This window comes from Xyrauchen texanus, chromosome 46 (assembly GCF_025860055.1).
Source record: "Xyrauchen texanus isolate HMW12.3.18 chromosome 46, RBS_HiC_50CHRs, whole genome shotgun sequence".
NCBI lineage: Eukaryota > Metazoa > Chordata > Actinopteri > Cypriniformes > Catostomidae > Xyrauchen > Xyrauchen texanus.
The window spans coordinates 8,472,864-8,499,912 of record NC_068321.1 but is presented as its reverse complement, the minus strand read 5'-3'; the positions used below and the strand labels follow the sequence as shown (position 1 = coordinate 8,499,912).

At 36.0% G+C, this 27,049-nt stretch overlaps 1 protein-coding gene across 2 annotated transcripts; it reads left to right on the top strand.

The window, feature by feature from the left end:
• Nucleotides 1-177: 177 nt before the first annotated feature.
• On the top strand, nucleotides 178-22,559 carry LOC127637950 (plakophilin-3-like). 2 transcript variants are annotated; one of them, XM_052119224.1, is made up of 13 exons: nucleotides 178-312; nucleotides 7,783-7,883; nucleotides 9,527-10,362; nucleotides 12,551-12,674; nucleotides 12,787-12,991; nucleotides 15,872-16,046; nucleotides 17,454-17,571; nucleotides 17,665-17,829; nucleotides 19,217-19,399; nucleotides 19,577-19,730; nucleotides 19,818-20,013; nucleotides 20,108-20,195; nucleotides 22,220-22,559. In XM_052119224.1, exons 2-13 carry the CDS (start codon nucleotides 7,803-7,805, stop codon nucleotides 22,256-22,258), a joined length of 2,364 nt encoding a protein of 787 aa, XP_051975184.1. In that variant the 5' UTR covers nucleotides 178-312; nucleotides 7,783-7,802; the 3' UTR covers nucleotides 22,259-22,559. The 2 variants fall into 2 exon arrangements, with proteins under 2 accessions (XP_051975184.1, XP_051975183.1); XM_052119223.1 differs by lacking the exon at nucleotides 178-312 and adding an exon at nucleotides 3,469-3,857.
• Nucleotides 22,560-27,049: the final 4,490 nt, after the last annotated feature.

The window sequence follows — 27,049 nt, the reverse complement described above, 5'->3', positions numbered from 1 at the left end:
GTCTACATCACACCTTCCCAATCAGACTCACCCATTTTCTCTCTCTGTCTGTCTCTGTGACTCATAACTCAAGAAAGTACACTCCTCCCTTAATACATCAGAGAATGGGTATCAATGAAAATGAATGAGACTGCATACATACACATTTAATGTGATTTGGGCGTTATCACTAAAAAACATATAACATCATGCCTTCCCTTTGACATCTGTCAGATTATAAAAAGCAAACTACAAGAACACACTACAGAAAATACAAACAAATTTGTCTCTTCACTGGAAATATTGATTTGTCAAATACTGCAAGTCTGACTGGTGAGTACATAGGAGATTTCTACCATTCTACCTATTTTTTTTCTTATTTTGTTTTTAGCTTTAAATGCTTTCTTAATATTGCCATGCTGTGACCAAGCGTCAAATGCATCTCTTTTACATAAAGAACAGCATTCTGAATAGTATCAATCACAGTGACTCCAGTCAATAACTTCTGTGGAAGATGCTGATTTGATTTTGTGATATTTTGTAGTTGTTTAGAAAAAAGGTAGCATCTTTGATAAATGACAGCCAGGAAAAGAAAGTGCCTTTTTGTGATGGACATCCATCCATCTTCTATAGTCGCCTATCCTATGTAGGGTCACTATGCAGCATCCTATCACAGCTGTCTCAGGCCAAAGGCAGGGAAACTCCCTTGGCAGGTGGCCAGTCCATCACAGGGCAACACACACAGATGAACACATTCACACTCACACCTGTGGGCAACGTACAGTCTCCAATTCACTGAACCTGTATGTTTTTTGACTGTGGGTAAACCATAGCACCCAGAGGAACCCACGCGAACATGGGGAGAACACGGAAACTCCACACATTAAGGCCCTAGGTGAGCCGGGACTCAAACCAGGAACCTTCTTGCTGTGAGGCGAAAGTGCTACCCACTGAGCCACCATGCCATCAACCGTGCCGAAAGACGTTCTACAATAGTTATATGATAAATTATTATTATGCAACAATAGGGACTCGGAAATGCATAAGTATACTGCAATTTAGTTTGGTGGCCACTTTTAAACTGTATCTCTGGCAAAATAGACTTAAAAATAAAAGTTCCAATTAGAACCAAAATAGTTTAACAGCCCAGTTGACTCCCAAGTGCTTTAGCATCTAAATTGAAATTTTAAAGAATCCAGAAACCAATAAGCTTATCTAAAGAACTTATAATGTACCATCAACAACCTTTTGGTCTTCAAAAAACCTTATAGCCAATTCAAGAATCTTACACAGCTAAAAATGATTGTTGGTAAGAAGAAGTGAGTTCTTTGCTAAACCTTCTTTGCTAATTTTTCTATACAGAAAATGTGTCATAAACAGTCTCTGATATTAGAAGGTAGGTATTAGTGTTTGTGTTTTATAGGAAGTGGAAAAGCATGTTTCTTTTTGGAATAACATGAGTTGAGATTGTTGTGAAAGAGTACAAGCAAAACATGTCATGGTTTCCAGCTTCTTATGTTGCTAACCAACGGTACAATAACAACCCTATGAACGAAGACATACATCACACCTGCATGTCTGAGCACACTCTCACTCTTTTTAGAATGAGCACTGCACACTGATGACACCAAGATGACACAATGTCTGGAAGAATGAACAAAATCTCAACAGCCTTTAAAATCAGTTAGTGTTCAATAAAGAATATGGAAAATGACACCATATAAAGTGGCAAGCTGCAATTGTCTCAAGGAGCAATTTCTACTTGATCTATCCTAAAATGAGTTTTGTTGGTGCAACCTAATGTAGCCAGGTTGATTCGGTCATGTTAAATAATGTTTGACTTGAATCAAACCAGTTAATGCAGATGTAACTACAGTTTTTTAGGATCACATTTTCAGTGTAGATTAAACAATACTATTATAAATAATATTAAACTTAGTTACATATTGCATAATGAAAATATGCAGTAGTTGAAGCTGTATTCTCGACTAACGTTTCCCAATTTGTCTTCAGATCAATTCGTGACCATAGACTTTTTTTAAACTTTAATATGTGAAAATTATTAATAAGATCAAAATATGTGCAACACAATTCTTAATTGCTTTCACAAGCATAAAAGTGTACAAAAAAGGTACAAAGTCAAACTCGGGGGTCTGGGTAGCTCAGCAAGTAAAGACGCTGACTACCACCTCTGGAGTCACGAGTTTGAATCCAGGGCATGCTGCGTGATTCCAGCCAGGTCTCCTAAGCAACCAAATTGGCCCGGTTGCTAAGGAGGGTAGAATCACATAGGGTAGCCTCCTAGTGGTCGCGATTAGTAGTTCTCGCTCTCGGTGGAGTACGTGGCAAGTTGTGCGTGGCTTGCGGAGAGTAGCATGATCCTCCACATGCTGTGAGTCTCCGTGGTGTCATGCACAACAATTATTCAGACACAAAAAAATCCTCCTCTAGCTTTTCTAGTATGCTATTCTACGTTTTTCCGAAAACAAATAGGTGCTGCAACCAGAAACTGTAATGCCGATAAGAATAAAATATAAAGTAACATGTAAAACATGTAATAATCAGTTAAACTCATAATATGCTACAGTATAAATGCATATGTAATTACTCAGTAATAACAATGTACTCGCTATAAAATAGAATTATTAATAGAATTATTAACATATACATTATACATGTAAATAATACAATTTAAAACACAATAAATCACAAAAATGTTAAACAAAAAATATTCCTCCTCTTGCCTTTCCAAGTTTTATTCTCTAGAACCCTGAAACTATAACACTGATTTGAAGAACTTATATGCAATACATATAGTAATCAAAGTCCAGTGATAATGCTTCTGTATGTAATTACTGAGTAATAACAATGTACTTTATATGAAATAGCATTCTTAGTCTTACAATTAACAACATTTCCATTATATAGGTAAATAATTAAATTGATGACACAATAAAACACAAACATTCAGACAGAAAAAAAAAGCCTCCTCTTGCACTTTCCAAATCAATGAATTATCTAATTAGTAGTTCAGAAAACAATCTAGTGTTAGAACCAAGAAACTATCATGATGATCTGAAGAGTATATACCGAAATGTAATATGTACTGTTATAATCAGTCAAACTCTAGTGTTGATGATACACAGTTAATAAGTAATAGCCTATTCTTCCTATTCGACTGTAATTAACACAATTTACCAGGGCCGTAGCTAATGGGGTGAAAGGTGGTAACGATTCTAGGGGCCCAAAGGTCTCCACAACAAATTCTAAAATGTATTTTTAATAGGAAAGGGGTCAAGAGCAAGATACAGCCAGGGGGCCCAGATTATCTTGCTACGGCCCTGTACACTACACATGTAGCTACAATTAAATGAATAGCATGGTATAACTACAAATCAAGCACAAAATGCCTCACCTTGCGCTTTCATGAGCACCCATGACTCACATATAAGCTCCACCTTCTTAAATTCCAACCTGCCAAAAAAAGAGGCAGAGGTCAGAGCAGCAGTCAGTACAGCTCCTGCATTACCACAGAGTAGCACAATCTGTGTCACTCTTTACGCTTTTATTGTTGTGTTTCGCAGGAATTATCTGGTGGGACGGTTAACTTGACTCTTTTGTTGGTTCAGGTCGTTCTCAAACTCGCGCCGAAATGAGTGTGACGGTGCCTTCGGAAAAAGTCTTTCTGACGGCGCTGCAGCCCAATTTTACCGTCAGTACTTACGCGGTACCGTCCGAAAACGAGCTCTCGCACACCGGGACACATGCCAAAGAGGACTCCAGATTTAAACGTGTACACCAGCAGGTGTCCATGAGAATGGCGGAGAAATCCACTCTTCCGCGCCAGAACGGCTCTTCGTCACAACACGCAGCCTCAGGTGTGTCTCTGCGCGCTTTGATGTTATTAAAATACAGCTACAATAACATACAAGCCTTTGAATTATTAACCTGACTCGTGGTACACAATAGGCTTTGAAATGTGGTTTCATATTTAGTACTATTATAACATGATCTTGGGATGAGTTTCCCCTTTTTTAAACTTATATGAAAGTCATTTTTGTGGTTTGTCTTTGAACTTGGTATTAATATCAAATAACATTATTACATTCACACTCACGGGCTCTAGTAACTATGTTGTTTACTTTTGTGTGAATGTTCAGTGTTTTTGCGTACTTGAGAAGACAAAACAGCCTGGAGTAAAATCTAATTCACATGATTTCTGGATTTGAATAGATGGCAGTTTATGCTATTTTTATGAATACATTACTGCATAAACACTACTACTAAAAAGGTTTGGACACACTTTACTGAAGTTATGTTTTTCATAATCTTAAAACGTTTTAGACCAAAGGTTTGTGCTTAGTTTTGTATACAATTATAAATTATCTGCCATATTTGCGGCCAAAGGTTTTGAATAATGTAGCCTACAGATTTTACTCTTATGGAAATAAATGGGTACGTTTATAAACCTGATTCAATTGATCACAATGTATAGGATATTAATAACGTGAAAAATTACTATTACAATTTGAAAAAGATAAACGTTCAGAACTTCAAAGAGTTCTCATCAAAACAATCCTCCATGTGCAGCAATGACAGTCTTTGCAGATCCTTGATATTCTAGCTGTCAGTTTGTCCAGATACTCAGGTGACATTTCACCCCACACTTCCTGTAGCACTTGCCAGAGATGTGGCTGTCTTGTCGGGCACTTTTCACACACTTTACAGTCTAGGGTTAAGATCCATAACACTCTTTTCCAATTATCTGTTGTCCAATGTCTGTGTTTCTTTGCCCACTGTAACCTTTTCTTTTTGTTTTTCTGTTTCAAAAGTGGCTTTTTCTTTGCAATTCTTCCCATAAGTCCTGCACCCCTGAGTCTTCTCTTTACTATTGTACATGAAACTGGTGTTGAGCGGGTAGAATTCAATGAAGCTGTCAGCTGAGGACATTTGAGGTGTCTGTTTCTCAAACTAGAGACTCTGATGTATTTATCCTCTTGTTTAGTTGTACATCTGGACTTCCACATCTCTTTCTGTCCTTGTTAGAGCCAGTTGTCCTTTATCTTTGAAGACTGTAGTGTACACCTTTATATGAAACCCTTTTTTTTTTGCAATTTCAAGCAAAGCCTTCATTCCTCAAAACAATGATTGACTGACGAGTTTCTAGAGAAAGCGGTTTCTTTTTTGCCATTTTTGACCAAATATTGACCTTAATACATGCCAGTCTATTGCATAATGTGGCAACTCAAAAACAAAGACAATGTTAAGCTTCATTTAATGACACAAATAGCTTTCAGCTGTGTTTGATATAATGGAAAGTGATTTTCTAGTACCAAATTGGCAATTCGGCATGATTACTCAAGGATAAGGTGTTGGAGTGATGGCTGCTGGAAAAGGGGCCTGTCTAGATTTGATCAAATGTGACTTTTTTCAAATAGTGATGGTGCTGTTTTTTTTACATCAGTAATGTCCCGACTATACTTTGTGATCAGTTGAATGCCACTTTGGTGAATTAAAGGACCAATTTCCTCCAAAACAGCAAAATCTGCACATTATTCCAAACATTTGGCCAACAGGGATATATATACACTGTATATTTTTATGAATAACAGTAACAATAAAGGATGAGTAAGTGTGACCAAACATTTCACGTGTGGTGAATATCAATACTGTATCACTTAAAGTATATTTGTATGACATGGCATGCTCTAGGTTGCATATACCTTTGTTTCAGTTAAAGGTATTGATCACAGTCATAAATTGGCTGATTCATACATTGGATGCATTTGATTTGTGTAGATTTCACCCTTCCACTCAAACTCTATGAGATGCAATTTAAAGCACGTAAAAGTTTAAATTCAATCAAAAAGTTTCGAATCAATTCTAAATGATATGACTTTAGATTGGCACTGGCAAAACAGACAGAAATAAAAAAAAATAATTGGCACAGAGCTTTTGGTTTTGGATAATCATTTACAGAGTGAAATGTGCACAGTGCAAGTGTAATCTCAGTTGCTGTTAAGCAACTAGTGAGAGTGAGAGTGAAAGTTACAGCGCCTTCTCTTGATTTAGGTGCTGTCAATCACAATGGAGTCAATATCAACTGGCGTGACGACAGGCCAAATAACTGAACCTGAGACGTTTAGATGACGATGCGGAAAGCCAATTTCAGATTTTCAAACATTTACTTTCGACCACAAACTTAAAATGTATTTGTCTAAGATTGTAATTTTGAGCAGTTTAGGTAGCATACAGGGTTCATACAGTGAAAAACCTGTAAATAACATAAAATTGTGAAGGAAAAGTAATTAAAAAGTAATGAAATCTTAATGGCTAGAAATTGCTCTTTTTGAGTGCAATCACTATAAAATACTTTTCTTTTTTTTAAATTGGGATTTAAAAAAAATCCTTAACATCCAATAATCAGAAAGAACTACTCAAAAGTTAATGGGCCAAAAAATGGGAACCCTCCCTGACTATCGGCCAATTGTAAATACACCAAACTCTTGTGCATTTGTATGCAGTATGCATACTTTCCATTAAAAGTACTCAAAGCCTCCATATGGTTAAGCATTTGTGGTTGATTTGAGTGGTTAAGACAAAAAAATTGATGAATTAATTACTTCAAGAAGGTCTACCATTGCTATTTTAGGGTTAAACCTCTGGTGCCTCGTGTAAACTTTAGCTGGACTTCTGGTTTATGAGATTTACCTGTGTTTTGACAAGTCAGAACAGCCTCACATCTTCGTGTTACTGGCACAAGGCTTCCTGTAAGAGACATACCATGTCTTGAAAAAGTTCCCTTTGTTTGAAAACTAGATCTGACATTGGTGAAATACCAAGCATGCTGTATTTAGTTCACGGAACAACCGTTTATCATTCAGTTGGGTTATCATTTTGAAGCTCAGAGAGAGAAAAAAATAATAACTTTGCTTTTTGAACGTCCAAAACTGCAATTCTGATGATATACTGTAACTTACAGCTAACAATTTGTTACTTATGATTGAATTATTAATGTTAAGCAATTCGGTATGATATAGAGCAGGGAAAGGTAGGGCAAAGGGTGTGCTTTTGTGTGTTAGTGTGTGTTTTTTGGGTTGGGACATTGGGTGTGGTGCACAGCCATCAGACCGGTTCCGCTCCAGCTGTTGTCTTCTACTTTGTACTTATGAAGATCTTATACCACTCCCTGATTTTCACATACACACACATGTACATGCATGCACATGGACGCACATATAAGTGTTTGGTGAAACAAACCAGGAGACCTTAACCTCGTGCACTTTGTTGCTATGCAGGAACAAAATTGAGAACTTCCATTGCTGTAATTCATGTAATTACCTAGACGAATTTGAGACAAACTTACAGTGTCATCAAGAACACATGCCGATGCCATGCATACTGACTTGTAAAAGTGTTATCAGTTGTAAAGTTACTTGATGACTTGACAGGGCACTAAATCTGTCTGAACCTCTGTAGCTTGCTATGTACCTTGTGCATAACATATGCAGACTGTTAAACAATTCATTCAGCCACTTTATTTACATACAAACTAGACATAAAATATTAGAGGCAGTTTATTGCCAGTTCAACCTAGTTGTTTGTTCTTGAATAAAATACCTTCTTACTGAGCTGTTAGGTATGACACGTGTGTTCAGAAACTTGTAGAATGTGACAGCACTTTGAGAAAGTTCTTTGGGAAGTACTCTTACCTGTAAAACTACACTGAAAAAGGTGCAATTGTTACCGCAAAGATCTATTTCTACTTGATCTAACCCCAAAAAATTACTTTCTCTTTTTCAGAGTCTGGAAAATACTCAACTATGACAAAATATCAGACCCAGAGCTTCACCCCAAGTTTTAGCTCAAAATCATACGTCTATAATGCAAGCAGACCAATGGTGGTAAGATTTCTTTACTTCTTAAACTCAACTTCTTTCTCTTCAAAAACTTAAATACAAATTTTGGATCAATGGTAGTTTGGTTGTTTGAAAGGTGAATTGTGTAATTTCTGCACCACTAAACAGAATAGCAAAAAATGACTGTTTTCAGACAGGTATACAGAACACTCCCTCTTCTCCCAGTGGTCAGATAGTCCCACTGTGCCAGTCTTTTGTGCGTTTCACAAAAGCATCGTTAGCCTACTATGGTTGCAAGTTTCATCATTGCCAACATAGTTTCCTGAAACCGTAGTTCCTACGAAAATTCACAAACAGCATCGCAAGTGGTTAGACGTATAGTTCCTTGTTAGTTTGCTGTATGGACATCATTAGACATTGCTGAGGGTTCTGTATCTTTTATTCCATATATATAGCTTACATTCTACAAAGACTATGACCACGTTTACATGCACTTATGAAAACTGCTTATTCTGGGGTTTCGCTGAAAGCGCCGTTCTGAAACGTCACGTAGATGCAAATGCAGTTGTTTAAGGGATTAAAGGCTGTCAAGAAAAAATGCTTTAAAACACACGTCTTCTGTTGGAGAACACGCTTATGTTAATGCATAAGTAAAGTTCTTTTTTGTTTTTGAAGAGTGCACATATGCGTCGAGGGAACCCCAAACTCTCATGTAAAGGGAAATCCTACCCCACTATTGCAGCGCAATCATCTGTCACATTACATAGTGCATGCAGTTTTCATCTCTTCAGCAGCTTTCACACATAAAAACACTTTCTGAAAGTATTTGTATATGAGTTTAACAGATGCACATGATGGGCAAGGAGGAAGCGGGAACCGGCTGAGCAGTCAATGTAAACTTTTAAAAAACAAATGAACAAAACACAACATATAACTGTTTTCCAGCAAACACAAAATAAACACACACACACAAGACTGCTGCATGCATCTCTCTCTCTCTCTCTAGAACTGGTGTTCCCGGCTCCTATTTATCCCTCTCCCGGCTGATTCAGTGCCGGGCGTCCAATCGTTACGGCCTGGCCACTCCCTCCTATTGGTCACAATGAGCAATTATAATTTGATTTCCACAGAAGTTATTACTCCAACCCCTGCGTAGCATCATTAACGACAGCAATATATTATTGAACCAACTTGGTTCGAATGATGGGTGTGCAACATAGTTACAATGGTTTCAGGAAACAGTTAGTTTGTTTACAAATAGCTAGTTCATTTCTCCAACGATGCATCTTATGGTGGTTAAGCAGTGAGTTACGTAGTTATTCGAGAAATGCACCCCTGGTCAGGATTCTCAAACAGTGATATTTTGATAGTGTTTTGAGTTTTACACTTTTCTGTGGATGAATTGCTTACTTAAAGTTGTCACTACATATATGAGACTATATTGATGTGTATTTAGTTTTGTGGAAATTATTAATGGGGACTGTGTTAGTTAGGCATGATATTTCACAATTCATGTCTACCTAGCAGCCCCATATGAAGTCACAAGTGTACAAATCTATTCGTCACATTCAATAGTTATGTTCCTAATGGGGAGTATAATTATGATATATATTGTCTATATGGGGATACTATGATAATGTCATTATAGATATTAAATATTTTTCTGATTGCTCTCTTTTTTTTATTAGTCACAGCATTCACAGTTATCTGGTAGAGGTTACTCATCCCGCTCTGCCATCGATTTTGCTCCAAGAACCAAAATTAGCTACTCAGGAGGAGGTGGTGGTGGTGGAGGCTACCAAGAAGACTTTGTGAGTGGAAGTTACCAGAGTGGTGGTTTACAGAGTGCCGGTTTCCAAAGTGGCGGTTACCAAGTTGGTGCTGGCCAGCAGCAAGCCAACACAATGACTCGTTCCTTCAGTCGAATGGGGGGTGACCAAGACACCGTGTCAGTGCATTCCATGCGTTTATCGTCCGTTCCTCGGCAGGCTGTTTCTTCCTGGGTTGGACAAGACGACAGTGATGGCAGTCTGGTTTCAGAACGCGACGCAACGTATACACAACAAGCCTGCACCCGCAGTATGAGCGACGGCTACACAGCCAGCACCTACCCACGCCAGTCTTTGTACTCGTCGTCCAGAGTGAACGGCCATGATGGCGAACAGCAGCAGGTCAAATCCATGACACTACCACACATGCAACGCTCTCTGAGTGGAACACTCATGACTGCCAGTGGAGGCAGCATGGAGCAGGAAGTTTACACTCGACAGCCATCCTACAAAGGCCCCGCCCACCGTACCATCAGCAGAATCAACAATCGACAACAGATTCGCGTAGGCACTGTTCCACCTATCATGTGTGGTAGTGCTGGAGGTGCATTTAGTGGTTCCCAGGGCAACCTAGCCATGATGCAGCAGGGAAGGCTGTCACGTGCGGGCTCCGTGAGGAGTATGCACAGTGTTGGGAGGGGCAAGGATGTTTTTGACGGCATGGATATGTGTGGCAGTATGGGTAACCTGAACGGGTAAGTACAAACACGCATTCTGATTTACTGTTACAGTTATGCATTTGATAAAGGCTATATAACATTAGTTTTTGTCAATAATTATGTTGCCTGGGAAGCAAACAAATTACATTCTAAATGAGCTACAGGGCTAGGCATATTGGCTGGGAAGTATGACGGTATATACTGTATAGGGTTGCTATCTGTCCCGTATTAGCCAGGACATCATGTATTTTGGCAGAAATTAAGACATCCCTATTGTCCCGTATTTAAGCAGCGAAACGCTTGAGGGGTCCTCACCCTACCATGCCTTCGGTCTGACAGAAAAATGTCCTGTATTCACGTGGTGAAAAGTTGACAACCCTAATGACGTGTGATGGTAGAAATGTGTCAACCAGTAAAAATGTTGCTGTACCGTTTATACCATGTTTGCATGGCTTTCAGTGGGCAGGACTGTTTTACATTGTCCACATGTGAGATGAAACATGGACTTTTGAGTGGGATGTGTCCCAAACATATCAAGACAAAGAAAAACTAAATTTATAATGCCAAGCAACATCCCAACTTGCCACATAAATGTAGAATTCAACTGATGAGTGTTGCTATTTAAAAAGTTAAAATTTTTAATGACCCACCCCAATAAACAATGTATGCTCATTTATCAACAATATATTTATCTAAGGATGTCTGATATCACATCAATAAATTGTGTGTAGCTTAAATTACTTTAAAGAAAATGCAAAAGTAGTATGTTAGCAACACTGCTGTTAAAACATGTTACACCACTGAACTAGTCATAATTACTTGAAATGCTCAAATAACATGCATCTAACCACAAATTATATGTGTTTAACCCCATGCTTCCTCATTACTGTTGTTAAATCAATTCCCTGAATTGTCTTCCCAGGCTGCAGAGACCTATATTTGATCATGCTTTAAAATAAATTTTTAAACTGCTTATTACTTTTAGCACATTAACTTGTTAGATGCGACCCTGATTTTAACAGCCTGTCATTTCAATCTACCCTGGTTGCACTAACAGTGTGCAAGTTTGCATGTGTGTGTGTATGTGTGTGTGTGTGTGTGTGTGTGTGTGTGTGTGTGTGTGTGTGTGTGTGTGTGTGTGTGTGTGTGTGCTAGTACAAATGTGTGATTGATGTTACAAAGCCCTTTTGTGTGTCAAATGTAAAAAGCGAGTCTGTTGTGCAGGCACACCCAAACCAGTCCCGCCACCTCACACTTTACACACCCTGGGAAAAAAACACACTTCCTAGCACTACAGTGATACACACAAACATACAAATGGGAGGAATGTCCTCTTTTTGCCTATTCATATCATGTTTACTCTTAAAAAGTGAACAAGTGCCAGTAAAATAGCTTAACTAATTTGTAATTTAGTTGACAAATGAACAAACACAATTGTAGTATTCAAAATCCAATCCAGACTAAATTAGAAAATCATTCTCCTTATTAGAGATGAAGTGAGTAATTTCCATGCCACTGTGGTATAAAAAAGTGATTGTTTTCTAAAAATGTTTCCCGAACACACCCACGTCTTCCATTGTTAGGTCAAACAGGTAGTCCCACTCCAAGCCAAAGAGCTATTGGTTGAAGCAATGTTGTTATATCCAGCACAGTCAGGATGATTAAACAGATAGTAATTATTTTTGTTGCCACAAATTAAAATTGCATGACCGTGCCAAGAGTTTTGCAAAATTACATCACGTTGTACAGTACACATATCGCGGTAGTGCCAAGGTAAAGTGTACAATTTGTGGTGCTGAAAGTGAGTAAAATGTTCTCCCAAAAAGATTATGTTTTTATCTTGTTTTAAATCAACAAAACCTAATCTTAAACTTAACCTTTAGTGTCTAAAATCAAATTTGAGATGAAAAATACAACTGCTGAAGCAACCACTTAATTTTTGTGGTACTTCTATGACAGTAATTTGTAGGTAGAGGAGGGGGAAACAGGGTTAAATATGGCACAGACTGGATTTGAACCCATGTCTCCAACGTGAGCACCAAATGTGTGCTAGCCACTGGGCCATGACTAAAAAACCTAGCGTACATGTATCACCAGATATCGAAGTAACTTAATACCACCAAAATACCACCATCTTTACAAAGCAATGACAAATGTATTTAACATTTGAAACTGTAGGAATCTTTATTAAATCCCCCCTCAAATGTATCAATTTCCTGCATAGAATTAATGATCTGGACATGCCTACTGCCATATTCTATCTGGATCAGTCCGATCCAAACCTTCAGATGCAGGGAGCTGCCTACATCCAGCACGAGTGCTACAATAACAGCGATGCTAAGAAAAAGGTACACGATTAGTCGATTTTCGTCCAAAGAAGCATTCAGCTATCATGTTCAAAACATTTTCGATTCAAGCTAAATAAAAACAAAAATACAAATCTCTCTCTCTCTGGTTTAGGTGAATGAGTTGAAGGGAATTCCATCTCTTGTGCGGTTATTCAACTGTGGGAATCAGGAGGTACAGCGCTATGCAACCGGAGCCGCCAGAAACCTCATCTATGAGAACATGGAGAACAAAGTGGCCCTCATTGAAGCTGGCGGGATACCTCAACTCATTGCAGCCCTGAAAGACCAAGACGACGAACTCCGCAAGAACATAACAGGTGAGCATCATATCACAGTCACGTTGGTCCAATTAATATCAAACTTGAATCACTGGTTAGTTCTTTATTTAACAGTTACTTTCTAAGAACCTGTTGCATAAAACCGCCTTTACTTTTTAGATCTTAACCAAGTGTGTTTGCTTTAGATAGATTAACTAAATTGTATTTCTTGGGCCACGTAACAAAGCTCCATTATTGCACAAAAGGCCTTGAGCGCAAGTGCCAAACAAGTTTATGTTAGGCTTGTAGTAACAGAGGCTGTGAAAAACTGGTAAACTGGGATCATGTAATAAAATGTTTTTTTACACAAATACAGATATTAATTAAATAATTTTTATGTCAACCTGTATTCTTGTATTAAAAATGATAGATTATAATAAAAGATTATAATTTGCTCCACCACAGAAACAGCTACACTGCTATTGGATAATGTTAACCATGAGCCAATTAGCTATCAGGATTAGTATCAGTATTTATGCATTGTTTTATGTTGTACTTTCATGCAAAGGAAAACACCATAACTTGTTTATGTTATGTTTATGAGTTATGACTGAAATGTGTTATGATCTGTCCTGTGACAGAGGGGTTTAGCTTAACTATGCACATATTCAGAGGAAATGGTGTGTGTAAAATTGTACTAACTACATATCTAGACTAAAACCGAAAATTAAAACTACTCGGTTTCAGTGTTAATGCCTTTGTAGGGCAGTGCTCACTTAGCAGTTACTACCTGCAAACTTTAGTTTTTGTTCCTACTTCATTTTCATTGATTTATGTTAAAAAAACCTGTCAAAATGAATGTGTTGATGCGTGCGATTAATTATTTTTTTTTTACATGTCATTTTTCTTAATCGCGATTAATGCATTTACCATTAATAAAGCATAAACCACCAAAAACACTGGTGGGTTTAGGGCGGAACCTTTATTATGTGTCAGCCCGAAGTCATTACACTGATGGACACACCACAGCAGCAATGGGAAAGGAACTCTTAATGCAATTTGCATGTACAAAACAAGCCCAGATGGGACCTGACACTAAGTAGCAGCAGGCCAGATACCTCCAAAAGAGGGCAGGGTTACCCCAAAAGGGGGTGTCAATTCCACTCAAGGTTAAGGTTAGTGAAAGTGTTTGGTAGGGGGCTCCCTATATCTTTAACGGTGGTTTGGAGCTCCCACACCTTTTTGGAGCACTGCCTGCAGCTATATCCTCTCCCTTTTCACGAACAATAAGTACTTTGCAGCCTCTGTAAGGTGCAATTAAATTACCAGAGAAGCAGGTCGGTTCTTAACTCTCACCAAAAGGCAGAATGAGACATGGTATGAGACATTGACGATCTGATGCAAATCATAAATTATGAGTCATACTCCCACAAAGACTTTGCGAATTGTTTTATGTTACTTGAATTGGTGATATTTTAGTGCATTTCTATCTTTATACTGTATAAGACTTTGTTTGGAAAATGTTAATAAAGCATTATATTGTTACATACTATTTTGCTTTCTTTCCTATAAAGGAAATAAATGTATTTTGACAAGAAGAAAAAAATATCTATACGTATATAGAGTAAAATTTCACCACTTTCATAATCTGCGATTAATCACGATCAACTATGAAAAATTATGCGACTAATTGAGGTTTTTTTTTTATCATTCAGCATTCAATTAAAGTTTACACTTGACCTGAAAGTTGGACAGAGGTGAGGACAAAGCCATTTAAAGCCTCTAGTCAACTCAGGATATGACATATGTACAGATTTTAAATGTGACTCAACCTGAAATGTGTTACTGCATGTGCTCTTTATAGGGCGTTGACCGTGCTCTCAGTATTGCATCAAGCTATAATAAATACTCATCCTTGTCTCAACTTGTGTAAAGGAATGATAGGACTCCTTAAGTGGAGGCCCATGAGTCAGGTTTATGTAAAGCTTGGTGCATGTCTGGATGCATGAACTCATATAAAAATCTGTTTCATGAGCATCTAACCTCTAAACACATTGAGTTGGGAAAGATGGCATCACGATTGTGATTGAAAGTTGAGGAGGTTGTAAATCTTTAGAAGGAAGTCTGAATTGTTTGTAACTACTACAGCGATTAGAAATTGCACTGCAAAAATCAGTGCCTTCAGGCACCCTGAAGAAGGCATTTTTGCTGATATATGTAGGTTTGCAACCCTCTTTTTTCCATTATTTAAAAAAATGTTATAGCCATTGACAATAAAGGCTTTTACTATATTTTTGATCTGGAAGTGTGCCTTGATTTTCCTTTTTCTAAAGGCTTTTACTATATTTTTGATCTGGAAGTGTGCCTTGATTTTCCTTTTTCTTTTTGGATTAGCAGTATTTTTGTCTGGTTTTCCAGTACAATTTTACAATAATAAACCAGCAATAACAACAATAGTTAACATGAACTAACAATGAACAATAATGTTACAGCATTTATTAATCTTGGTTAATGTTAATTTCAACATATACTATACATATTTGAAATGTAAAATTGTAGCTATACATTAACATTAATTATGAACTAACATGAACTATAGTTTTTTTTATAAACTATCATTAACCAAGATTAATAAATGCTGTAAAAGAAAATATTGTTTATTGTTCGTTAAGGATAAATAATGCATTAATTAATGTTATCAAATGTTACCATAAACATTAACTTAGATTAACATGATACATACAGTATACTGTATAACATTGTAAAGTGTTAACGATGTTTTACCGTGTTCACAGGAATTAACGATTTCTATATTTGATTTCTTTTTTCTACATGTTTTCTTTCTCTTATCTTTATTCAAATTCTTATCTATTTCCCATGCTCTCTTCTTTTCCTCCTTCTCTTTATCTCTCTTCCTCCCCCCTCTTTCATTCCCTGAAGGTATTTTGTGGAATCTCTCCTCTAAGGATAACCTGAAAGAAAAGTTGGCAAGAGAAACTCTTCCTGAATTAACTGACAAGATTCTGATTCCCCTCTCCGGCACCGGAGAGCAGGAAATCTTTGAGCTGAGCCCATCAGAGTCAGATATCTTCTTGAACACCACTGGTTGTCTCAGGTACACACAAATGTTTTAAGTTCCTCTTTGCTTGTTCCTGTTCCTGTAGGAACTTCATCAAAATAAACCATTAACTATGTTGGGTGAATCTCACGAAAGCAAGAACATGTCCGGCTTATATTTTATGGAATATGATATATCAGAGAATATGTATATTGTGATTTGCAGGACTAGAAAAGTCATGGAAATTTCTGTAGACACTATAAATGTTTTGTACTGTAGTAATGCTCAGCTAGAAATTGCTCCATGTGAGTGTAATGTGTATTAAATACATTTTTTTAATTTATGTTTACAAATCATGAATGTCTTGGAAATTCATGAAAAAAATCTAGAAAATGTATTGGTTAAAAGTGGAAACCATGCCAAAATAAAAATATATTTTTTGCTTTTAAAAAATAAAACCTATTTTAGGACTATTTTTATGACAATTAAGCACATTTTCCTCTCAAATTCACATTATTGTATTGTAAATAATATTATAATATGTATTATTGAAATAGGAAAGTATTTATACAGTTCATCAAGATCTGTTGTTCTGCCTTTAATTTATGCTGAATTAAATAAATAAAAACACATACATTTATGCTTATTAAAATGTAGTTAACATGAACTAACAATACTTACTTTTATTGCATTTTATTAGCATTTATTAATCTTGGTTAATGTTCATTTCAAACTTACTAATACATGTCAAACATGAAAGTTGTTCATGTTAACCATAGATGCATTAAATGTGAAAAATAGTGTATTTATAAATTAATATTAACCCATATTAATAAATTATGGCTAACATTTTATTTTACAGTGTTCGTGTTACACATATTACTAGTTACTATAGTTACTATACAGTTACTATAATAAATTACTGTTGTAATTACAATAACAATATGTACTGTAAGTACCAAAAGCTCTACAATGTAATTAGACAGTTAATACATGTAGTTCATTAGTATTACTCAGTATTTATGTAGGTAAATACACTGTAAAATGTATGACCAAACGCTGTATAAAAAAAATGGTTTACTGATCATGATACCTTGTGCATTAAATACTAATGTTAACGAATGGAAACTTATTGTAAATTGTTAACTTATTTTTACTGTAAAAACTACTAAAACTACTAATGAGAATTCAATGAAAATAACCGAGAATGGTGCAAAATCCAAATAAATAATTAAACTCAAAAGTAAAATATCTGGATGCATTACGTTAATGAGAATTGCGAAATGTGCTAAATTGTCATAAAATAAGGTCAAAATGCAAAAAATCCCAATAGTCTGACATTGACTTAATTTTCTTATTATTATAATAAACATAACTTCTAATTTTTTATTTTTGTATGAAATAAGACTGGACATATTTTCATGAGATTCACTCTTTTATAAATCCCTCTATCTCTTTGTACAGAAACTTGAGCTCAGTGAAGGGGAAGACCAGACAGCAGATGAGAGAGAGACATGGCCTTGTAGATGCTCTGGTTGGCTATGTTCAGAAATCCTTGAACGACAGTAAAGTGGAAGAGAATGTAATTGTGTAACTTTATATTCAGGCTGTATTTTAGAAAGTCATGCATAGCTGTGTGTGGTCATGGGCATTCTTGTGTTTCTCTCTCTCTTAGGGTGTGGAGAACGCTGTGTGTGCATTGAGGAATCTGTCCTATCAGCTGTACAATGAGATCCCCCCATCAACACTGGCTCGTTTGGAGGGTCCTAGTCGAGCTCAAAGCTCTTCAAAAGGAGAAGCCATTGGCTGTTTCGCACCTCAGAGCAAGAAGGCCAAAGATGTAAGCAGCTTTCATTTGTTAAACCAAAAATTCTTAATCTGGGGTTTAAATTAAATTTAACAAGTGCTTTCCCAGATGTTGTGTTGAACAATGGAGACTGTTGGAGTGATAATGAGCGCTTTTAGCTTTACTTTCTTTAACATGAGCGCTCTCTGTGTCAATCAAACATGCGGCTCTCCAGGTGCTCTCAGAATCTCATCATCAGTCACTCATCTCAGCTCTATTCTGTGAGAATCCCAATTTAAATCAGATTAATGTTGGTCACAATACCACTAATAACAGTTATAAATGTTTAACTTTCAATAACAGCACTGCATTGTAAACAAATCATGGATATTAATAATGTCTCATTGGAGCAGTTTTAGATCTTATAATGGATATATTTTTCTTATTTTTGAAAGTACCTCTACTGTGTGTGATGCTCTCATGGTTTGTGGTTGCCAGTATGTCACAATGACTTTTTGATATCGACAACAGAACTATGCATAACTTTTTTCAATACAATTGTTCATTGTTAGTTCATGTTACTAACAAAAAAGTTAACTAATGTTGTTAAATAATGTTAACAAATGGAACCTTTTTGTAAAGTGGTACTGTAATTTTACTGTGTGGGGCATAAACATATAACTGCAGCATATAACTTGCAAAAGTGTGGCAAAGGGCACACAAATTGGTATCAGCGTCAAATTTCCTGATCAGTGCACCACTACAAAGCAGCATACGAAAATTCTTAAATCACCATATATTATATTACTTATATTACCACGGAAAAAGCATTGTAACATTAAAATCACTTTGAAGACCAAGAAACAGCATAGCAATGCACTAAACACACTTAAATCACCATAGAAACCACATAGCAATGCACCAAACTCACATAAAATACCATAGCAACCGTATGGCAATGCAATAAACTCACTTATAACACCATAGCAACACACTAAAGTCACTTAGAACACCAAGCAACTGCATAGCAACCGCATAGCAACACACTAATCTCACTTAGAACACCATAGCAACCGCAAAGCAACGCACTAAAATAACTTGGAACACCAAGCAACTGCATACCAACCACATAGCAACACAGTAAACTCACTTAGAACACCAAGCAACTGCATAGCAACCACATAGCAACACACTAAACTCCCATCAAACACCATAGTAACGCACTAAAACCTCTCAGACCCACAACACCCTAATGCATTGCAGTGGAGAATTTTGCATGGGCAATTTCCACTTACATTCTCTTGAGAGAATGTAAAAATCTAACTATTAAGAGTTAAAAAAAAAAGAGTAAAGTGTGTGTTTGGTCTTTAAACAGGTAGTGGTTGACGTATTGCATTGTGGGATTTATAGTTCAATCTTTCTTTTCTTGTCTTGCTCTCAGTGGCAAAATCAGGACCTCGCAACATTCAAAGAGGTGTCAAAGCAGCCCAGTGGCATAGAGTGGCTTTGGCACCCAAAGATTGTGGAGCTGTACAACCAGGTGATGCAACACTGTGAGAACAATAGCACCACACGGGAGGCTGCTGCTGGAGCCCTGCTGAACATCACCACTGGAGACACGAGGGTGAGCGATGCTTTTAATTTTTTTTATTACATATACAGGGTCCCCACAGTCAAGGAAAACCTGGGAATATAACATTTTTATTTCCAAGCCTGGACAATATCCAATATGAAAATTTCTATACAAGCCGTTAGACCTCTTTAAACATATGTTTACACACCAAAATCTTCTCTTTCTCAGTGGGCATCCATCCTGAGTCGCGTAGCGTTGGAGCAACAGAGGGTGTTGCCGGTGGTTTTGGATCTTCTAAAGACCAACAACAATCAAGAACTCCGTTCTCTCACTGGGCTGCTCAGAAACCTCTCCCGTCATGCCAAAGACAAGAACGACATGGGTAAGTTTTCCTTTTTAGCCCCTAAACTCCACTGGTTGCACCTCTGAGGCATTCGAGATACTCATGGCTAAATTTCTTTGATTCTAGCCACAAAGATGGTTAATCCTTTGATCAGCAAGCTTCCCTCCGATGGCCGCCAAAAGGAACCATCAAGTGACGTGGTGGTGAACATCTGTGGTGCCCTCAACAACCTGGTGGCCAGCAGCAGTGTGGCGGCACGAGACATCTCCTTCTTTGATGGTCTGCCCAAACTGGCGGGCATCAAAAATTGTCATGACAGCAGGTAAAACTCAAAGTCATCCGACTACACAATAAAGATCAACATTAAATTATAAAAAAAAAAACATACTGATGTTTCCCTTTTTATTTTCGTCCAGCCCCAGCAAACTGAATGCAGCCAAAGCAGCGGCAACGGTGCTAACCAACATGTTCTATTACAAGAAACTACACAAAGATTACTCAAAAGTAAGTTCTGTGACTACATTTAAAAAGACGGAAATACAGAATAGATGCTTTTAATCGCATATTAATTCAAGCTTGAAAATAAAAATAAAAAATTATATTATAAAACCAATATCTTTTTTACTAGTGGTGAAGATATTTTTTTCAATGGCTGATGCTGATACCAGTACTTAGGGTGGCGATTTAGTATCAATATTAAACTTTGGCTCGTAACTCATTGTTTTCACTACCGACGTTAAGAATAACTCAAATTGTGCGGTATGTTGAGTATGGGTGTGCTATAGCTTTTTTAAGTGATCAGAATTACAATTTTCACATGATAGACAATAAAATAGACAAAATAGGCCAAGATTAAGTGGAAAATCAAAGTATTCCGGCCTTAAAGGGATAGTTCACACAGAAATAATAGTTCTCTCATCATTTACTTACCCTCATGCCGTTCCAGATGTGTATGAATTTCTTTTTTCGGCAGAACACAACCAAAGATTTTTAGTAGAATATATCAGCTCTGAAGGTCCATACAATGCAAGTGCATGGTGAACAAAACACAGAAGCTTCGAAAAGCACATAAAGGCAGCATAAATGAATCCATATGCAGTGTTGGGTAGTAACGGAATTTTATTCTTGGGTGAACTATTCCTTAAGGCCCGTACGGAACCACCGACAAGCTACGCAAACACTCTAGTAACCACCTAGTAACGCCTTATAAACCACCCAGAATCCCATAGCAACTACATAGCAACACGCTAACTACATCAAATGTTTTTTAACTTTAAACAAGATTGTTTTTGGTGTAAACATATTTTCCACCAGCCTAGAAAGACCCACCCTCACAATCTGTGTATGTTCTGTATTTGTGTTTATTACACATTAGAAACCATGACTGTCGCTGTACTGACGGCTTCGAACAACAATTACTACCATACCGCCCTGCCCTCTAGTCATTTTACAGTTATTTCAAAACTGCTTTTAAAAAATAACAAAAAAAATACTGTCATATGCACACATGAACACACACTTACATCTTTCAAAAGATAAATAACCTGCTTCTTTAAAGTCATATGTATGTTTTTTGTTGGTGTTGTTTTTTCACACACATATACACCCACATATACATACAAGGAGCAGTTGAGGTGTGTTGATATGGGAGGCATACAGGTGATTTTGAACATGAACATGTCCTAACACACCACAATACGCCACGGCCAATGGATAAAAACAAAAAAAAACAAGCTCTTTGTACTATTTCAGACCCAAGGGTACTACCTGGTACAAGAGTTTTGTAATAACATAAATAACTGTTAGATGCATTTAGAGAATATATCTTTAATCGTTGTTTGTCTTACTCCTTTGGCAAATATTTTTTTTCCTTCTTTCATGCATCATTACATTTTGATAGATTTATGCATAAAAGTAGAACACTGAAAAAAAGAAAAATCTACTTAATTCAGGGTATTTTTTCTGAAAACAGCTCTTAACATCTTTAACAATTTTGCTTTGTTTAGATAATTTTACTGGAACACAAGACAAAAATACTGATCAAATGATTTGTGTGCTAAAGTAATAGTTCACCCAAAAATGTAAATGTTCTCATCATTTACTCACCCTTATGCCATCCCAGATGTGTGTGACTTTCTTAAATCTGCTGAACACAAATTAAGATTTTTAGAAGAATATCTCTGCACTGTAGAAGCTCCAAAAACACAAAGGCAGAATAAAAGTAATCCATAAGCCTTGATTGAGTGATTTAATCCATGTCTTCAGAAGTGATATGATAGGTGTGGGTGAGAAACATATCAATATTTAAGTCCTTTTTTTACTATAAATCTCCACTTTCACTTACTTCTTCTTTTGTTTTTGGTGATTTTAATAATTTTTACATATCACCACCTACTGGGCAGGGAGGAGAATTTACTGTATAGTAAAATATTGATCTGTTTCTCAACCACACCTATCATTTCACTTTGTAAATTCGTAATATAGAGTATAATTTGCTCATTTGCTGTTTTTCACACTGTGTTTTACAGAAAGGGTTCGAGAGAGAAGATTTTGCAGAAATGGTCTGATTTATACACCATAAAAAGAAAAAAAGACAATGCATAAAGAAAACTCGGTTATACTGCCACAGAAATGGACAACCACACCAATAACATAATGACATATTCTAAAACAAATGTGTATAACACAAACAAGACTTTATTACAATATCATGCACATTAAGCACTCTCCTAAATAGCCTTTTTCCATTTTTGAGTTAGAAACGTTTTTTTTTTTTGTTTAATCCTCATGGATGTATTGTAACGTATGCCTAATTTTTTTATTATTATGATTATTTTTTTTTTTTTAAGTTTCACAAATTTACATGAATACACACAATCCATGATAAGACCTTTCCTGGGAATCCTGGATCACTCTGTTTTATATAAACCTACTGTATATATTTTAGATATTTTTAGACAAATTTGCTGTATTATGATGCTAGGACAAGACATTTTAGCAGGAAATTTTGGAATTGTAATGTTATAGATGACATGTAATTTGTTATTTGTGTTGCACTCAAAGTTTATTTTACATATAGATGTAAACACAGGCTGGACAGATTCATGCTGTTTATCTGCCTGCTTGCATAACAAATCTGCTTATACTTTATCTTACTAGTCTGTTTAAAACTATTGGGTTTTCTATATTTTTGTTCCTTTTTTTATTACAGTATGCACAAAAAGCACAAGCAAATTATGTATCGTTGTTTCATGTGCAAATAATGATTTGAGTTTTATTTTTATGATGTTGCATTAAGTATGGAAAAATACCATGCAAATGTTTGAATGTAAATGTTGCATATGGTTGCATTAAAACTCACACAAATGGTTAATGGAAAGGATGCAGCATTCCATCACGACAGAGATGAAGTTGCATTAAGATTGTTTAACTCACCATAATATGCCAAATGAATATTGTTTTTCCTACATGCAATTGGAAGAGCAATACAAAACTGCTCTTAGTTAGCAATATATATATATATATACACAATTTCTGTTGTCAAATTCTCGAAATAAACCAAAGTGTTTGTGTGTGTGCAATATGTGCACTAACATATGGAATATGGTGCAATATGAGCACTAACATGTAGTGTTAATTTTTTTGTATAAACGTGTTTTTATTGTGGTTACCTAATGTTGAATGTTTGGTTTGGGTTGGTATGTTTTCAATTTATATTTAAGCATGCAGCACAGAATTGTCAGTTGTCAGACTTTTATGAATGATTTGCAAACTTATAATATGTGGGAAATGCTTTTACAGTATGATGAATTAATCATGCCGAGAGGTCTGGCTTTTAGGACCTTTAAGAATGCATGGAATGTTCCCTCTAAATCCTTTTATCGTTATCAAATATCTTGTGTATTTTATAATTCAACTTAAATTTCATTGTAAAATGCATGCAAGTGTCATAGGTCTATGTTCATATAAAAACACAATAAAAAGCAAATAAAGTGGAAATTTGTGTCTTGTCAGCTTAGTTTTTTTTCCATTCCAGTGGATATTATAATCTTTCATTATTATAATCATGTTTAAAGGCAGAAATATTAAGCTTATAATTTTGTAAAAGCACTTACATTCATTTGTCTGTTAAAACTCATGTATTATATGAGCTGAAAAGTTGTTTAAATAATAATTTGTGCATGATTTTAGTGTTTAAGTTACGTTGTCAAGGCAAAGAAGTTGTAAAACTGGAGATAACTTTACACAGAAAAGGTAGTTAATTGATTTTATCACACTAAAATCATTTTAACACGCATATTGTTTATGTCTTATGGCTATATTTTTGAAACTATGCATTTTAACGTTTATGGATTGGCCCCATTCACTTCCATTGTAAATGTCTCACTAGTACCCATATTAAATTTTTTATTTTTAAAGAAATAGAGTGAAAATAAATTTTTGTTGTAATGAACATTATGCCACAAATGCTGTCGATTGAGCTCAGGGTTGCCACTTTTGAAATTGTAAAATAAGGGACCACCCTTATCACGACTCCTAACCACATCCTCCACAGTTTTAGCAATAAATGCATTGAGTTAATATGCATTATTAAAAAAACTGTTATATAATTTCTTATATGATAATATGTGGACTTTCCTGACCCAAAAAAATAAAATAAAAAATACAACAACAAAAAAAACATTAAAAAAAATTCAATAAAAGTGAATGGTGACTGAGGCTAGCATTTGGCTTCTTTTGTGTTCCACAGAAGAAAGTAAGTCATATAAGTTTGGAACAGTACAAGGGTGAGCAAATGATGACAAAATGTCACTTCTGGGTGAACTATCCTTTTAAAACACCTTATCTCACCACCTTGTCTTTGATTCTACTTTTTTCCATCCACCTCTAATGTTTTCCCAGCCCTATTTACATAGGCTACTTTCTCTTTGCTTAGACATTAACAATCATCTTCCACACCCTAAACAAATGACTTCCACAAGAGCCTTCACTTTTCCAACACCTCTGCTAAACCACAGATTCTTCAGATATCGCCTTAACGCCATGTCTCCAGTAGTGATATAGGCGGGTGACATTTAAAAGATATTAAACCTTTTTTTGTGCTGCACACTCAAAATTTTATGAATTTGACTTCTTGTCACATAGCTCTGGGCAATGACTGGGGCAACTATGTACGTCACAGTAAATTGCAGGGTACAAAACATCCACACTGTGAGTCACACCCATAACAATGAGTCAGACTGCTCTCTTGATAGTGTTGACTGGTTGATAATGGCATTTTTTTTAATGGCAGTTTGTGAGGGAAAACAGACAGTGATGTTATCTTCTACCATTCGGAACTTCAATAGATTGCTAGTTCTGCTAACTGCAGCTAGCTGTTGCACGATAGACAGAAGACAGTAGGTTCTGCGAAATGACAATAACATTGTATCATAATATTTGATCACTTACTAAATTAAAGATGTATATAGGTGGTTTTATCTTAAATGTTATAAAAATATAAAATTTAAAATCTATAAAATATCTAAGCTTCTGACGCTAGTTACATAATACAAGATGGCCTCTTGTAATATACTGCTGCCATCTACTGGTTGAATCGGTAAATAATCGCTGCAGAAGTTAGTAAAACCCTTTAACCACTCTCGAAATATTTTGGGCAAAACCAGGGATTTATAATACAGCGATGACAAACTGGGGATTGTATTTTTCAGGTATAATGAAAATGAAAAAAAAAAAACATACGTTTTCAAGTTTTATAGAGTGTGAAACCTAAAAAGCTAAAAATTAAATGATATTTTACATAAATAAAATGAAGCCTATTTTAGGAGCATTAAGAATTTTTGAATTGTGACATTATTTTCATATAATTAATCCCCCTTAATTATAAGTAGCACACAGTAATGTGAAAAAATCTCTCATTACTGTTGTGGGACAATGCATGTATGCTATATATGTTTCATAGGCTATATATATATATATATATATATATATATATATATATATATATATATATATATATATATATATATATATATACTACACATTTTATAGTTTTATATACAATAAATATACAATTTAATAACAATAAGTATTATTATTATACTGTATACATTATACACTGGTGACATTATACATAAACATTGACCACTCACAATTGAAGCAAATAATGTTGATCATCTTCTAACGAGGTCACATGTCAAGGTCTGTGTATAGATGCTAAGTGATCATTTAGTTCTTGTACTCAAATTGTTGAATGCAGGAGAAACGGACCTGAGCGACTTTGAAAATGGCCAAACGACTGGGTCAGAGCATCTCTGAAACAGCAAGGCTTGTGGGGTGCTTCCGGTCAGGGGCGGGTTTTCTGAGGCCCCAAGCAATCAACCAACCCGGGGCCCCATTCCCAAAAAATTTACAAAAAAATTACTATTAATTTTAAATCATAATTTTAAATTTTTCCTATCAGCCGTTGTAGCCAAGTACATTCAAAATGTTTAATGAAATAAAAATCTAGTTAAGGATAATTAATGCACGTTTTCCAGTGTTTTTCACAATACAGTGATAAAAAAATCTATATTTACCTATATATGTTGGTGTGTGAATGTGTGTGAACAGGTTGTGCAAAACCTACTACTTCACCCCGAAACATTTTGAAAATCAATTGTACAGTATATATTAATATTATAACCCAAAAATGATTTATTGTTGTCCAGATTGTCATTATAATATGTTATTATTATTATTATTACTTTGTTGTATACAATAGTAATATAGTTCTGTCTTATTTACTTTCACCTGGAGTTAATATTCTGATGCTGCAGTGTATTGTTTATCATGTTACAAAAGGCTTTATTTTATGTAAGCATTTTAGGCAACATTCGTTACAGTAGGCTATTATAACGGTAAACATACAAGCCACGGCGGCCCCTCAGCGGACTAGAGCAGAAGAAGAAGAAAAAACATTGCCGTTTATCAAGCGCTGAAACTTTGCTTGGTGCAGAATAATCCGGAATAGTGTTAAAATTGTAACAGTCACCTCTTTGCAGCCTGAACTTGTTCTCGTTAAATATTTTGACACCTGCGATAAAAAACAGAGTAGATGCACGCAAAATCACGTTCAGTGTGAACGGCCCCTCATCCGTTTGCGCGTATCTGTGTGTGTGTGTGTGTGTGTGAGTGAGCGCGCGTAGGCGAAACAAGTTCGGAAGGCCTGTATATTTTTTTTCATAAATTACAAACCCGAAGCCAAAGTCTTACTGAACCGAACCCGGCGACTTCGTGGAGGTGCAACAAAGGCTATCCTGTCTGGTCCCAACTTACAGAAGGTCTACTGTGGCACAAGTCTTGAGCCCTGTCCCAAA